Source organism: Gossypium hirsutum, chromosome D13, assembly GCF_007990345.1.
Source record: "Gossypium hirsutum isolate 1008001.06 chromosome D13, Gossypium_hirsutum_v2.1, whole genome shotgun sequence".
Classification (NCBI taxonomy): domain Eukaryota; kingdom Viridiplantae; phylum Streptophyta; class Magnoliopsida; order Malvales; family Malvaceae; genus Gossypium; species Gossypium hirsutum.
This window is the reverse complement of record NC_053449.1, coordinates 10,483,900-10,498,398: the sequence shown is the minus strand read 5'-3', so window position 1 is coordinate 10,498,398 and position 14,499 is coordinate 10,483,900. Positions and strand designations below refer to the sequence as shown.

General features: G+C 30.6%; 1 protein-coding gene across 2 annotated transcripts; it reads right to left on the bottom strand.

The window, feature by feature from the left end:
• Nucleotides 1-9,203: 9,203 nt before the first annotated feature.
• LOC107919972 (ubiquitin receptor RAD23c) lies at nucleotides 9,204-14,164 on the bottom strand. Of its 2 annotated transcripts, none has more exons than XM_041110232.1 (12): nucleotides 13,977-14,164; nucleotides 12,898-13,059; nucleotides 12,471-12,524; nucleotides 11,677-11,747; nucleotides 11,551-11,598; nucleotides 11,217-11,400; nucleotides 10,531-10,683; nucleotides 10,379-10,447; nucleotides 10,232-10,279; nucleotides 10,002-10,111; nucleotides 9,833-9,911; nucleotides 9,204-9,563 (listed from the first exon to the last, which is right to left on the bottom strand). In XM_041110232.1, the coding sequence occupies exons 1-12, from the start codon at nucleotides 14,040-14,042 to the stop codon at nucleotides 9,447-9,449; spliced, it is 1,161 nt and encodes a 386-aa protein (XP_040966166.1). In that variant the 5' UTR covers nucleotides 14,043-14,164; the 3' UTR covers nucleotides 9,204-9,446. The 2 variants fall into 2 exon arrangements, with proteins under 2 accessions (XP_040966166.1, XP_040966167.1); XM_041110233.1 differs by having other exon boundaries at nucleotides 11,217-11,394.
• Between the last annotated feature and the right edge of the window lie 335 nt (nucleotides 14,165-14,499).

Genomic DNA, 14,499 nt, shown 5'->3' with positions numbered 1-14,499 from the left:
CCTAGTTCATGAGCATTTAAACATAGAATTAAATTCACATGCACCTATCTAAATTTAGTTCAATTTATCATGCCATAATATGGCTTCAAAAACAAACACATATTTATATGTATAAAACCAACCAAAATTAAACTTATAAACTCATTTACAATCAAACCACAAAATAACTATTATTTAGACACCCTAGGTACATGCCGACACAAAGGATAAACATCACCACATTTGAGTTCGGGATCATTGTTGGATGCTGAATCAGCGATCAAAAGTTAAGTACCTAATCTGCGCATGGGAAACAAAACCGTACACTAAGTATAAACTCATAGTCATTTCATGAGTATATTTCATATTTCATTATACAATTGCAATATACATTCCATAGTCATTTCATGAGTATGTAACTCATATATTCCATATATTTGCAACATATTCCACATTCTATTTCAATTCACTATTTCACTTCCATTTCTCATACCATATCATTTCAATATCAATTATAAAACTTTATTATTCATTTACCCCTATTAACACAACTCGGACTCGAACGGATACACGGATCCAACCAAAACACACCAGTTTGGCACCCAGTGCCTCATCGGATAATTCGAAGTAATAATTTGACACCCAGTGTCTCATCGGTTAAACCTAAGTAAATTGGGACCCAGTGCCCCATCGAATTAATCCGAAGTAGTAAATTGACACCCAGTGTCTCATTGACTCGAAGTCGAAGAAATCCCTGAACTCTTCCAATCCTATGGCATGCCATCTATATTCGAATCAGCTCGATACAATTAATAGGGTTTCAATTCACTTTTCAAATACAACCGATAATCATTTCAATTCAAATAATCAATATATTCAATATATATACCAATTCAATCAATATAAATTCAATAAATTCATCACATACTAAATCAATCCATTTCAAATGCAAAACACAATAGTTCTCACCTAAACATTTACCATATACATTAAATTGAATTATAACAATTAACAACTAAATTCGGATTATAGAAATATAAACCAAAAATTTCGAGCTATTCCTCGTCGACTTTATCTTTCCCCTTTTTAGTCGAGGATTCCGGTATGAAGTTAGCTACAGAATTAAAACAATTATAATTCATCAATACAATATAATTCAATTTCATATTGCATATTTCAATTTTTACTCAACATTTGTATAAATTCCAATTTAGTCCTTAAACCGAGACTAATTTTATTTCTTCACAATCAATTCAATATTTTCATTAAATTTCCACTTTAAACTAGATTTAACTCTCTAATTTCACTTAAATCCCTAAATTTTGAATTGTTCATAATTTAGTCCCTATTACTCAAAATTTATAATTTATTCTACAATTCAATCATTTTTCACTTCTAAATTAAAAATCTATCAATTTAATCCCTAATACTAAAATTATTCAACATTAACAACATCTAAAAACTCAATAATTGCTAAAATTTTGACATGTGTCGGGTAGTATTTAATATCAAATTCCAAAAACATAAAATTTAAAAGAAAAAGGGACTAAATTGACTAACCAATTGAACATGGAACTTTGAGACCCTAATTTTCTCCTTTCCTTCTTTTTCTCCTGCTTCGCTTTTGCTTCTCTGTTTCTTTCTCTATTTCTTTTTCTTTTATTTCTTTGTTTTATTATTATATAATATAATATATATAATATATATACTTAAACATTAAGATATAATATTATAATATTATAATATATATTTTAAATTTAAATTTTTTTAAAAAAACTTATACCACCTCATTTATAAGCAATTGTATAATTGCTTCTTTAGTCCTTTTACTTTTTCCTTAATCTAGAATTCAACTTTCACCCTATATGCAATTTAGTCGTTATACCTAATTACTTTTAATTCAAGTAAATTCACTTAATCGAAACTAATTAACTACACAAATAGATTCGTAAATATTTATTAAAAATATTTATGAGTCTGATTTACGGGAACGGAGTCCTAGGAATGCACTTTTTTTAATTTGATCCTTTTTAATTAATTAACCATTGAAACGTTAAAATTTCTTAACGAAACTTTAATACCACCTTAATGACACTCTGTAAATATTTATAAAAATATTTACGGCTCAGTTTATAAAAACAAGGTCTCGATACCTTATTTTCTAAAATAACTTGAACTTAATAAATCACTTATATAACATAAATTATCAAATCAAAACCTTTTTAAAAATCACATTTGACTCATAAATATTAAATAATAATATTTACGAACTTACTCGTCAGATTTGGTGGCTCCGAAACTACTGTTTCCGACACCACTGAAAAATGAGCTATTACATAGACTATTATTAAAATATTACTACTCTTAATGATATACAAAGTTAATAACAATTCATATATTAATTTTTATTATCTTATTTATTAAAAATAAAATTTTTAAAATATTTACTGAAAACACAACTATTTATTGAAAGCAATTAAATTAAATACTTGTACTAGAAAATAATTTGAAAATAAAGCAGAAAACTGAAACTTGGATCAAAATTGACCCTTTTATTCAACAAATTAAAATTTATTTTTCCACTTAGAAAATATTTTTTTGGAACATTATGTTAAAATCAATTCCCAAGAACGGTTAGAGGGGTAACAAGCAGTCCCACTTAAATTCCAATCTCTTAGACATAATTTATTTTAACATAATAATCCAATGAGAATTTTATCCAAGTCTGCCATTTTATTCAAATAAAAAAAACAAAACTGACAATATAAAATAATGACAAAGAAAGAGAACTCCCTTAATGTTATTAGGGATCGTCTTTAACCAAGGAGGTGTCAAATGGTCATTTGTCATACCAATCATACCCATCTAAAAAGAAGGAAAATCTTTCCCAGCGATTTTGTTAAGTATTTGATCCAGGAAAAGAAACAAGAAATTATCTTTCTTGGTAGCCTTGTTTAGCTTCTTGTAGTCTGCAAAGATTCACCAACAAGTAACCATCCTTGTTGGAATCAACTCGCCATTTTCATTTTCCACAATCATGATACCTCTTTCCTTCAGTGCATATTGAACAGGGTCCATCCAAAAATTATCATAGATGGGATAAATGATCCTCTCTTTTAAACATTAAGACTTGAGTTTCCTGAAACCAAATATTCGATATTGAATCAAGCTCCTCTAGCCCTTGATAGACACCTTTTCAGTTACTCCTAGCAATAACTTGTAAGTGTACGAAGAAGGATAATTACCTCGACTATTTGAAATAGTCTACTCGATATCCTTCATATGCCTTTTCACAACCTTTAGGTCTAGCTTGGATGGTTCTTCTATTGATGGTTTGGGTTGCTTGTACTCCCAGGATGACAACTCTAATAATTCGAACCGAACTTTCATACAATAATGCAAATAAATAAATAATTTAATTTCATACAATAAAAACAAAGTGTAAGGATGAAATTGTAAAAGTTGAGAAATGCTTAGGATTAGTGTAGAAGAACTCTTGATTCCACGGTAGAAAAAACTTCAATCTTCGAAATTATTGAATGCCCAATTGATAAAATTGTCAATTGAAAAGAGTAAAACAAAGATTTGAAAGACATTTTGTAAAAAATAAAACTAACCTAGAAAATGATCTTTGTGCTAATTTAACCTAAAGTTCTAGCAATTATATAAAAATAATCTAATTTAAAAACTATATTAACTTTCTAACCTCCCTAAATAGTTTATTAATGATGGTATTTATAGACAAAGTAATTGTAACACCCCTAACCCTTATCCGTCGCCAGAACTAGGTTACGGAGCATTATCGGACATATCGGATAACTTATAACTAATTCACAAATAAATAACATACATAGCATACTTTAATCAATACATCACCTAGATACATGTCACATTATCAAAAGAAAGGTACATCATTAAAATTTCTCTGAGGTCAGGATTGCTCTGGATGCTGGACCGGACACTGGCTTTCTACTAACCTGCACACAGAAACAACCGTATACTGAGTATGGGTATACTCAGTGGTATTGCCATAATTCAAATTTATAACATTAATCGATAAATTATATACATTTAATTTATGTGTACAATTATTCATTAATTTTCTCATACTTTAAATCAACTTGATAATTAATAACAATAAGCAATATTTCAAATCTTGTATTGAATTGTATTCATACCTTATTTCACTATCTCAATTCCATTAGATTTTTCACATCTCATTCCAATAGTTCATTTCAATTCATATACAATTCATTCAATTTATCACTATATTCAATATCAATTCTATTGCAATTTGTACTCACTAATATCATATAACAAAAATTTATTCTTAATCACATCATGAACTTTGAGTTCATATATTCAAATCTCATATCTCGATTTCCAATTCACATATCAATTCACAATTTCACTTTCTCATTTCTTTCCATAGCTCAATCAATCACACTTATTCAAAATTTCTCATTTCAATTATTTACCCCTATTAACAAGACTCGGACCTTGACGGATACACGAATCCAACCAAACACACCAGAATATCCAACCTAACACACCCGGAATAATATAAATCCTCCTTAACACACCAGTATATCATATCCTTCCAAACACACCAATAAGGCATTAGATGCCTCTTCGGATAAACCGAAGCATATATTAACAGAATCATCTTCTCGGCCGAACTACAAATCTCCTCATCACATCACAAATCCTATGGCATGCCATTTGTATCCAATCTAGTTCGATAAGTTAATAGGGTATTATTTTACTTTTCCAATTTCGAATTCATTTCCACAACAATTTCAAATATTCAATCAATTCAAAACATCTATTATTTCAATTCACAAACAATTCAATATCATTTAATTCAATATCGATATTCACCTTATTTTTATTTATTAAACATATTATTCAAAATTCAACAATTACTATTAATAAATTCAATACCAATACGTATTTATCATTCAATTCAATCATGATACTTACCTCAATTTGCTTATCATGTATATTAATATAAATTTTAACAATTAATAATTAAATTCGAATTATGGTAATACTAACCAAAATTTTCTCGAATCACTCCTTGTCCACCTTTTCCTTTCCTTTCTTGGACAATGACTTTTGCACGACATTAGCTACGTAATTAAACAATTAAAAATCATTAATACACAATTTCATCAAAATATTTTTATTTATACCTAAACTTTACCTAAATTCTAATTTAATCCCTTATCAATACTAATTTTATTTTCTCAATCTAACTCCATATTCTCTCTTAATTCTTACCGTAAACTCATTTTAACTCTTCATTTTCACCATAAATCCCTAATTTTAAAATTCTCTCAATTTAGTCCTTATTAATTCAAAACTTATGTTTTATTTTACAAATCAACCTTTTACTAACTTCTAACTTGAAATTCAATCAATTTAATCCCTAATTCTTCAATTTATTCAACATAAACAACATCTAAAAATTTACTAACTTTCAAAATTTCAACTTAAATCAAGTAGTATTTTGTTATAGGATTCCAAAAATATCAAAATTACAAGGAAAAAAAAAGACTAAATTGACTTACCAATCAAACCTTGAACCTTAAAATCCTAAATTTTCTTTCTTTCCTTCCCTTTTTTTTTTCTTTCCTTTCTCCCCTGTTTTCATTTTGGTATTCTGTTTCTATTCTCTTTTTCTATCTTTTATTTCATTGTTTCTTTTATTATATAATATAATATAATATAATATAATATATAATATATATACTTAACTTTTAAGTAATATTGTAATATTATTATAATATTATAATATATTTGAACTTTAGATTTTTAAATAAAATATCTACTTATGCTGCCTCAACTTTAGAAAAAGGCATAATTTCCTATTTGGTCCTTTTAATTTTTCTTTAATCTATAATTAAACTTTTATCTCTATTGCAATTTAATCATTTTTCATAATTAACCTCAATTTAGACAAATTCACTTAATTAAAACCTAATTAACTACACAACTAACTTCGTAAATATTTATGATAAATATTTACGAGTCCAATTTACCGAAATGGAGTCTCGGGAATATTTTTTTTTCAATTTTATCCTTTTTAATCAATTAACCATCGAAACATTAAAATTTCTTAATGAAACTTTAATACTACCCTAATGACACTCCGTAAATATTTTTGTAAATATTTATAAAAATATTTACGGCTCAGTTTATAATATCGAGGTCTCGATACCTTGTTTTCGACCCAATTTACTTAATAATTTCTTTTAAATCACAAAATTCACTAATTCAAATATATTTCTAAAATCACGCTTAACTTATAATTATTAATTAATAAATTTTTTTAAAATTTTCATCGGATTTAGTGATCTCAAATCATTGTTCTGACACTACTGAAAATTGGGCTGTTACAGTAATGATAATTCTTCAATTACAAAAATGTCCCTATCATTAAACTTAACTAAGACAAGTTTGACCCAGAAAGTCTTCATGTTATCCTTTTGGTTTTGGTTGTGATGAACCCGATGCGGTGACATTACAGGACCAATGTCACGACATGTGAATCAAAAGGCTCTAAGTCATGGCATTGAGGGATGGAAGTCTCTCGCTTGGTTTCTTCAACCCAGGTCCAGGGTCAATGTTGCAACATTACAAGACCAATGGCGCAACTTTGACATCAGAGAGCTCCATGTTGTGAGATTGAAGGTTGAATATTGTGACATTTGAGGTGCATCGAGGTTGTCTCCTTGGCTAAGATGAACAAGCAATGTCGCGACATGCAAAAGTGATGTCACGACATTGAGGTTAGAGAACTCTAGGTTGCAACATCAATGTAACACTCCTCACCTAATCCGAATAAGAGATGCTACATTTAGACACTAAACCCACCATTTAAACACTAAACTCACCACTGAAACATATTCTTGTTTCATTCTAATCAAGGTAACTTATAGCACAAAACATTGTCATTCACACACAATTCACATTTTTTTACTAATAAACCTAAAAACATGCCAAATTGAAGTAGCAATCCTCGATTCTTTTCAAAATTTATCCATCACCTAAAAAAAATGCGTTAAGCTACGTGAATAGCTTAGTATGTACTCAATTGAATTCAATCTTACCTTATATATATAAAAAATTAATTTTAATAATATTTATTCACACAATTTCTTTCCATGATATAGTTAAACTTTAATTCATTTCCAAAACATAAAATCATTTAAATTAACTTTATAATTTATAGTTTTTAGTTTAATATATATTATCACTAATTAACTTTCACATTTACGTATCAATAACTTTCTCTCATTTCACAAAAATAACATAAACACTTAATTCACATGTTCACTTTTATTTTTATTTTCACATATTATTACACATCCACATACACTTTTACTTTCACATATCACTTTTGAATTCTTAATGAATCTCAAAGGAGTTCAATAATTTCGATACAATGCAAAAATCTAGGCCAAAGACAAACTCTCTGTCTATAACGGAACTATGATAACGGGAAATCTAGAAAAATATACAGGAACTCTAGCAAACACATCACATAACTTGATCCTCCTTTTCTAATCCCCTCCAAACCCCTGTATCACTAACTTGGTTCCCATCCGAACCCCCAGCCCCTCTCAACTACAAATCATTTCATTATCATATATCATGTTTCCTCTGAGTTCACTAAGGTATTTATTCATATATCAGTTTCACATAACATACTTGATATATTACACATATATCACTTTGTATCATATTACTTATTCAATTTGAATCACATAAACACATTCACTACATTTTTATTTCACATGTTCACTTTATTCACAATTGATAAAAATACAAGCATAACATATATTCACAACACTTAGCACTTTAGATTTCAATTCACTATCATTAAACACTTTACTTTCTTATAACGCCTCACTTAAATATTTTATTTCACTATTTTAGCACACATAGTAACTTTTATACACTTTAAAATTTAAGTCTTTAATCACAATATTAATTTCACATAACACCTTTTATACACTTTACAATTTAGTCCTCTCTATAGTAATTTTACTATACCACATCTATTCACTTATCAATTTATGACAAATAAATAAATTTTCACTCTTAATAATTTAATCCTTAGTTTCATGAAATTCACTTATCACTAAGTTATCACTTTATTATTTCTTACATTAGTGACATACATTTATTTATATATTATCTACTAAATTCAATATTCATAATCGTATGTATTTTTTTTTACAACATACCTTTATTTGTTACATTACTAAATTCAATATTCATAATGGTATGTTATTTTTGTTACATTACTAAATTCACTACTAAATTATCACTTTATTATTTCTTACATTATTAACATACCTTTATTTCTCTATAGTAATACATTGAATTTATTTCTCTTCGTCGTTTTCATACATTCATTTATGCAACTTTTATCATGCATTCCGTACAAAGTTGTATTAAGCTAGCAATCCATACAAAGTTATCTTGAACTAAAAGAGGAACTGATTAAATATATATAATTAAAACTTAAATAATTTGAATCAAGTTCTAGTCAAATCCTAAATGATCCAAATCCAAAAATAACCCAATCCCGAACCATTTTGCCACATCTTAGAGTAGTGTACATGGCCAACAAGTTCTTCAAATAGCAAAATTTTACGTGTTTTGCGACCAAAAATTTCACTGCATATTATTTGAACAGTTTCCATGGTTCTATTGTTTCCATTGTCAACTCTAACCATTCTTACGGCCTACCAAATTCATGCACATTTTAGTTACCGAACGTTAATTACTGTTAACAGTATAATAGTAAATTGATGTGACACATTAAATCATTTCAAACAAAAATTTTGATTAAAATATACAATTGGTTATGTTTAAGATATTGAGATTGAGATTTATTTACATTACACGAAATGAGACGCTGAGACACTAAGACGCTAATACCTCGAGGGCACGTCGATAATTTTGATATTCAATAATGTATTAGGAGTACAATGAAGGTGTAATACATGGCCAACATCACTGCATATTATTCACACTGTTTCCACGGTTCTAGAGTTTCCACTGCCAACTCTAACCATTCTGACGGGCTACCAAATTCATGCACAAGGTATTTTAGGGAAGAAAATTGATCGAAAAACTTGAAAGTTGGGGGAGCTCGTTGTGGCAAGTGCTTATAATAGCATAAAATGTGAAGTACAATACACACAAGCTTAGAAAGAAACTTGTATATAACGTTATAGATAATGGGTCCTTCGGAAAGAAAAAGAAAAAAGAAAAAAATGAAGTTAACATCTTCACATCCCTTGTCCCTACACCAAACACTTACATCACTTGATTAAGAATAAAGTCGGTAGAGTTTTGGGGGGAGGGGAGGGGGGACATGAATGACAATGGACCCAAAGAACGAAAGAGAAAATGATATTGTACTTCCCCTAGCCATTTCTTTTACCAGCTCAATCCTGAAAATCATGCATATGATCTAAAAGGTAGTTGGCCGCAAGTTCCTCATTCTTGTTGCACGCAAAGAACACTTGGAGCACAGTTGCACGGTCAAACCCCATTGCTTCAAGCTGCAAGAGATGGGGAATGCACAAGAGAATAAGGAGACTACAAAAGTATTTGTAGGCACAAGATCAATGCAACAAATTTGAGTTTATTAATCATCTAAAAGTAAAACCATTGCCTAAAAGAAAGATGTGATGCATATCTCATATAACTCAGATAAAGGCCAAGGAAATGAAGGCATTTCCAGAGTCAGTGGGGAAGATAGCTAAATAATCCATGATTACAGAGAATAGTGAACACATCCAAGTCAGCCTTAATGTAAAAGATGACATACTCGTTCTATGGCTTCACGTTCCTCAGGTGTGACTTGCACAGCTTGTGGCATCGCCTCAGCTAATTGCCCCAAAATGTTTCTTTACAACAGGAGATGTCAAATAAGCACTTGATATACATACACACTATATAACTTCAAGAAATGAGCAACTAAAAACAACAAGACTCACCCCTCTCCACCTTCAGCAGGTTCATTGATCAAGCGAAGAAAGTCACCCTGATGCTCTTGAATAAGTCTCATTAAATTAGGATTTTGTTTCCCCAACTCTTGAAGCATAGGCTGCCAAAAATATAAAAAAGGGAGACATTGAGGAAAGGTGAAAGGTAAAAAGCAAAAGATAAAAAGACAATGAAAAACACACTAGGATTGAAGAGGGGAAACAAGGGACCAGAGAATAACCTGCAATATTTGTGGGTTGGCTTGCACCATTGCTCGCAAAGCTTGAAACTGAAAAGAGAATTGCAAATTGAGTGTAGTTCTAGGTAGGTATTTACATGACAGTCATGCTAACATTCCCATATACAACCAAATGAGAAAGAGAGAGACCTGTGGACTGTTCCGTAAAAAATCAAGAGTGCCAGCCCCAGCACCACTTGCACCCATGTTGGGAAGGCCCTGTATCAATAAAAGGTCATCAAGTCACTGGTTCATTTGCCCATCATCAAATTTATCAAAGGTCTACCGCATGACAATTTTACCTGGGGAAAGAGGTCTAATGGATTTGCATTTGGTCCACTTGTAGGAACAGCTGCCGTTTGTGCAGGCTGTTGAGGTTGTGCTGCAGGGTTAGTGGTTTGCCCAACTACAGGAGCACGGGCCACAGGTGGAGCTTCAGCTTGCTCGGGGATGCCCTAGCATTTGCAACAATAATTTATGACACGATGACAAGAAGCAGCTTAGGAAACAAAATGCATGCTTGTTATATATATATATTTTTAAAAAAAGAAGAAAAGAAAGATAAGGGTGCAGTATAAAATACCATTAAAACCCACCATAAAACAAATTAAGACACACCATGTGATTGAAATAGAAATCCAACATTCCTGTTCATATTGTTTTTTTTTTTTTGGGGGGGGGGTGAAGTCAACTTATCCACCAAGTCAAAAAGGACCAGCAAAATGGAAGATACGAGGCATATTTTGGGTGTGCAGAAATTCAATCATCATTGACCAATAAATCATGGCAAGGAGAAGGCCAAGTTTCAAATAGAATTACATCAAATTAAAAATGACAATGGCATAATCATCATTCCAAGAAAACCTCTCAGGATGAGCTCAGCTTATTAGGTTATTCCCACATCTACATTAAGGAGAACAATAAAACAACAGCAACTAGAAGCACGCAAGAAAGCACATATTCTTCAAGATACAAGAAAGGTACTTACAGAATACAAATATTCAACAGCTCTCTCTGGGTTATTATAAGCAGCACGAAGGGCGCGGACAACAGTGTCCCTGTCCCAGGTCCCTCCACCCATATCAAGAATCTGTTGGATTGTTCCCTCTAAGTTACTCCCTGCAACCAGGTTAGATGCTGCTTGGCCATAAACATCAGAATCTGACCTGTTTCCAAAGACATTATTCAAGATATTACAAGTATGCAAAGGAAAACAAGGAAAAACTCAAGATCTCTCCTACTAAAAGCAATTCGATTAAATCAAAAGCTTCTATCCTTCAAATAAGAAGCATGAAATTTACTATCAAGAATAAGTTACTCACAGAGGAGTACTTGAAGCAACAGGAGCAGATTCAGTGGCAGCTGCAGCCCTGAAAAAAAATTAATAAGCAATTAATCAATTGCAAAGGTGCTGTATCTGACCAAAAGTGTAGAATAGCAGGACTTACATAGCTGATGTTGCAACAGGTGCAGTAGAAGCTGGTGCTGGAGCTGTTGGCAGATTACTTGCCTCAGGATCCTACAAAGAATCCAAAATCACTACTCACTCCAGAATAATCTTTGGATACAGGCTAAGTTTTCAGAAGCAACATACCCTAAAGATTGTATAGTGGGGGAAAAACAGAAATTTATATTCATACTCAAAAAGAAATTTGAAGATCAAATCAGAATTTGCATAATGATTGTGAGAGTTAATAGCTCAAGCTAAATAGTTCTAAGAAGGAGTCAATATTCTTTCATATTGATATGCTACTGGAAAGGAGAAAGGGAAAACAATTGTGAAATTGAGAAACATGGATAAGAGATCGTGTAACTAACTCATAAACATTTAAGGCAGTTGAATTTGGTAATAACACCAACTCAAACTCCAAATTATGCAATATGTTTATGGCTCAATAGTGTAACATAGAAAGCAGTTGGACACAAAACAACTCAAACCTGGGCCATATCTAAAAACCCAAAATCTTAAAAGCATTCTATTTGCTGTATATAACTTTTTTGATGATCTACTCGTTTACAAATTATATTTGTTCAAGATGCTTGACTATCACTTCAAGTTCTAGTTCATAGCATTGAAATAAAGAACATGTACCATCATGGAAAAAACAGAATCCCAACACTTTTCATGTCATATTTATTGCAAAATGTCTCAAGAAATGTGGCTAAAAAGGTACAGTGACAATCATTGCTTACAACCAATTATGCATGCAAGTAGTAGTAAGAGAGGTAACAACAATCTTACTTTCTTTGTAGGAGCTGTTGAAGCAGCTGAACCCTCACCAGTTGTACCCTTATTCTAGTTTATTTAAGCAAAAAGGACAATATTAGTATGAAAATGACAGTCATGAAAAATAAATTCAGATACAAATACAAGGAGGTAAAAGGTCAAAAAGTAGCACAAAGAAAATTTTCTAGTTTAGCAACAAATTGATTTATAAGATGCACCTACAGGTAAGAAACAACCAGATTTCAAAAGAAAAATATAATGATACAACACTCCGTCATAAGTTATAACTAAGATAACTTTCAAGTTCAACAGCAGTGTGAAAAATAATGATGTCAGTTGAGCATTTATTAGGACAAAGTCAGCATACTTTGGTCAGAAAAGTTCGAACAAGTTAGATGAAATATTACAAACATAAAAATCAGAATATTGTAAACAATCTCACCTTTGTCAACATGATCACAATAAAGCTATTTTCAGTGACACTGTTTTCAGCCAGTGTCGTGTCATCTTTAAGAACTTTTCCCTTATAGATAAGCATTTGTTGTGAAGCAGGATAAACATCAGTCCCTTGAACAGTTTCTATGTTCTTTTTTACATCCGCAACCTGAAAGAATTGACAAGCATTAGCAGCGGAATTGTATAATAACAAGTGACAAAGAAATGAAAAAGGCAGAAGGCAGAATGCATTTTATCCCAAGACTTTCATGTCTGTGCTTATATATGTATGTATACATGCATATATATATGTATGTATATATGTATATATAAACCTTAAAAGCATAAAAAGTAGCAAAAAACAATAAAAATAATAATAGCTTATTTATATAGTTAGAAAATCCACATCATTAAAAAACACAACCCTTGATTAGATGTAACCATAGAATGCAGAACTTGATCCTTGGTTATAGAAGATCTATTAAAAGAAGCCTCTGTACATTTAATCCAGTGTTCATAACCACACTAATTAAAAAGAAGTGAAAGAGCATTGCAAAATATGAGATGCTTATGGCAATGATCAAAGCTTGTGTATACTCAAATTCAAACCTAAATCTAGCAAACTACAACTAGAAATTACATGGCAATCTATGCATCAATATTCAATGATACAAGTTAATGAAATACTAAGACAAAAATGAAGCCCAGAAATCAAAGTATTATTCACTAATTTCAATGAACTGGTAAAAAGCATTACGTAGGAAGTACTTAATTGCTAATTGTCGCCAGAAGAAAAGGATACCGCCGTTCAAGCTACACGAGTATCAGTCCACTAAAACTTAATCGAAGTAGCTAGACTATTCACAAGCTAAATAAACATATTCAATGAATTAGACACTAAAATTGAACAAATCATTCACGATCTCCGATTTCACATGTCAAGCATGGTAATTCAACTACGTGCATAATAAGTCCAACTAATACAGTCCTAGATGAACGCGAATTAATGTTCAAATACAGGGGAAAACGGAAAACCCTAGTCAAGAAACGTAAAATCCCTGGAAAAAGAGGGAGAGAGAAGCGAACCGCATCTTCGGGTTTGACTTCGATATCGAAGTGAGTGCCTTTGAGAGTTTTGACGGAAACCTTCATCTTCTGCCAATTTCGATCCTTCACTCCGTTGGTCTAAATCCGCCGATCCTATTTATATAGGTTAAAATGTGGCACAAGTACCTATACTTTTTGAAAATTGAGAATATGAACCTTGTACTCTTAATTGAAGGAACTTATTTTTATACTTTTTCATATTTTAAAGGTATAAATTTTAAAATTATATATGAATTATGGTTTAATATATAATTGTATATATAAATTTTGATTTTGTATAATTTTATATATGAAATTTTGATTTGATCTAATTTTTGTAAATAATTAACACAATTATTGATATAACATCATTTTATATTTATATATTGCATACATAAATAAATATATTTATCCCAAATAAAAATAAATTGATGTATTATTTTTTTAAATATGTACGATTAAATCAAAATTAAAGTTTCAAGTATACATTTGAACCACAATTAGAGTTTCACATGTATAATTG

What these genes read in the sequence shown, in the direction of transcription:
- LOC107919972 (XM_041110232.1), bottom strand. Translation starts at nt 14,042, where the DNA reads ATGAAGGTTTCCGTCAAAACTCTCAAAGGCACTCACTTCGATATCGAA. An exon ending in TTGTGATCATGTTGACAAAG is followed by an intron (nt 12,525 to 12,897) that starts GTGAGATTGTTT and finishes TAAATAAACTAG; the next exon opens with AATAAGGGTACAACTGGTGA. An exon ending in GTTGCTTCAAGTACTCCTCT is followed by an intron (nt 11,401 to 11,550) that starts GTGAGTAACTTA and finishes TAATGTCTTTGG; the next exon opens with AAACAGGTCAGATTCTGATG.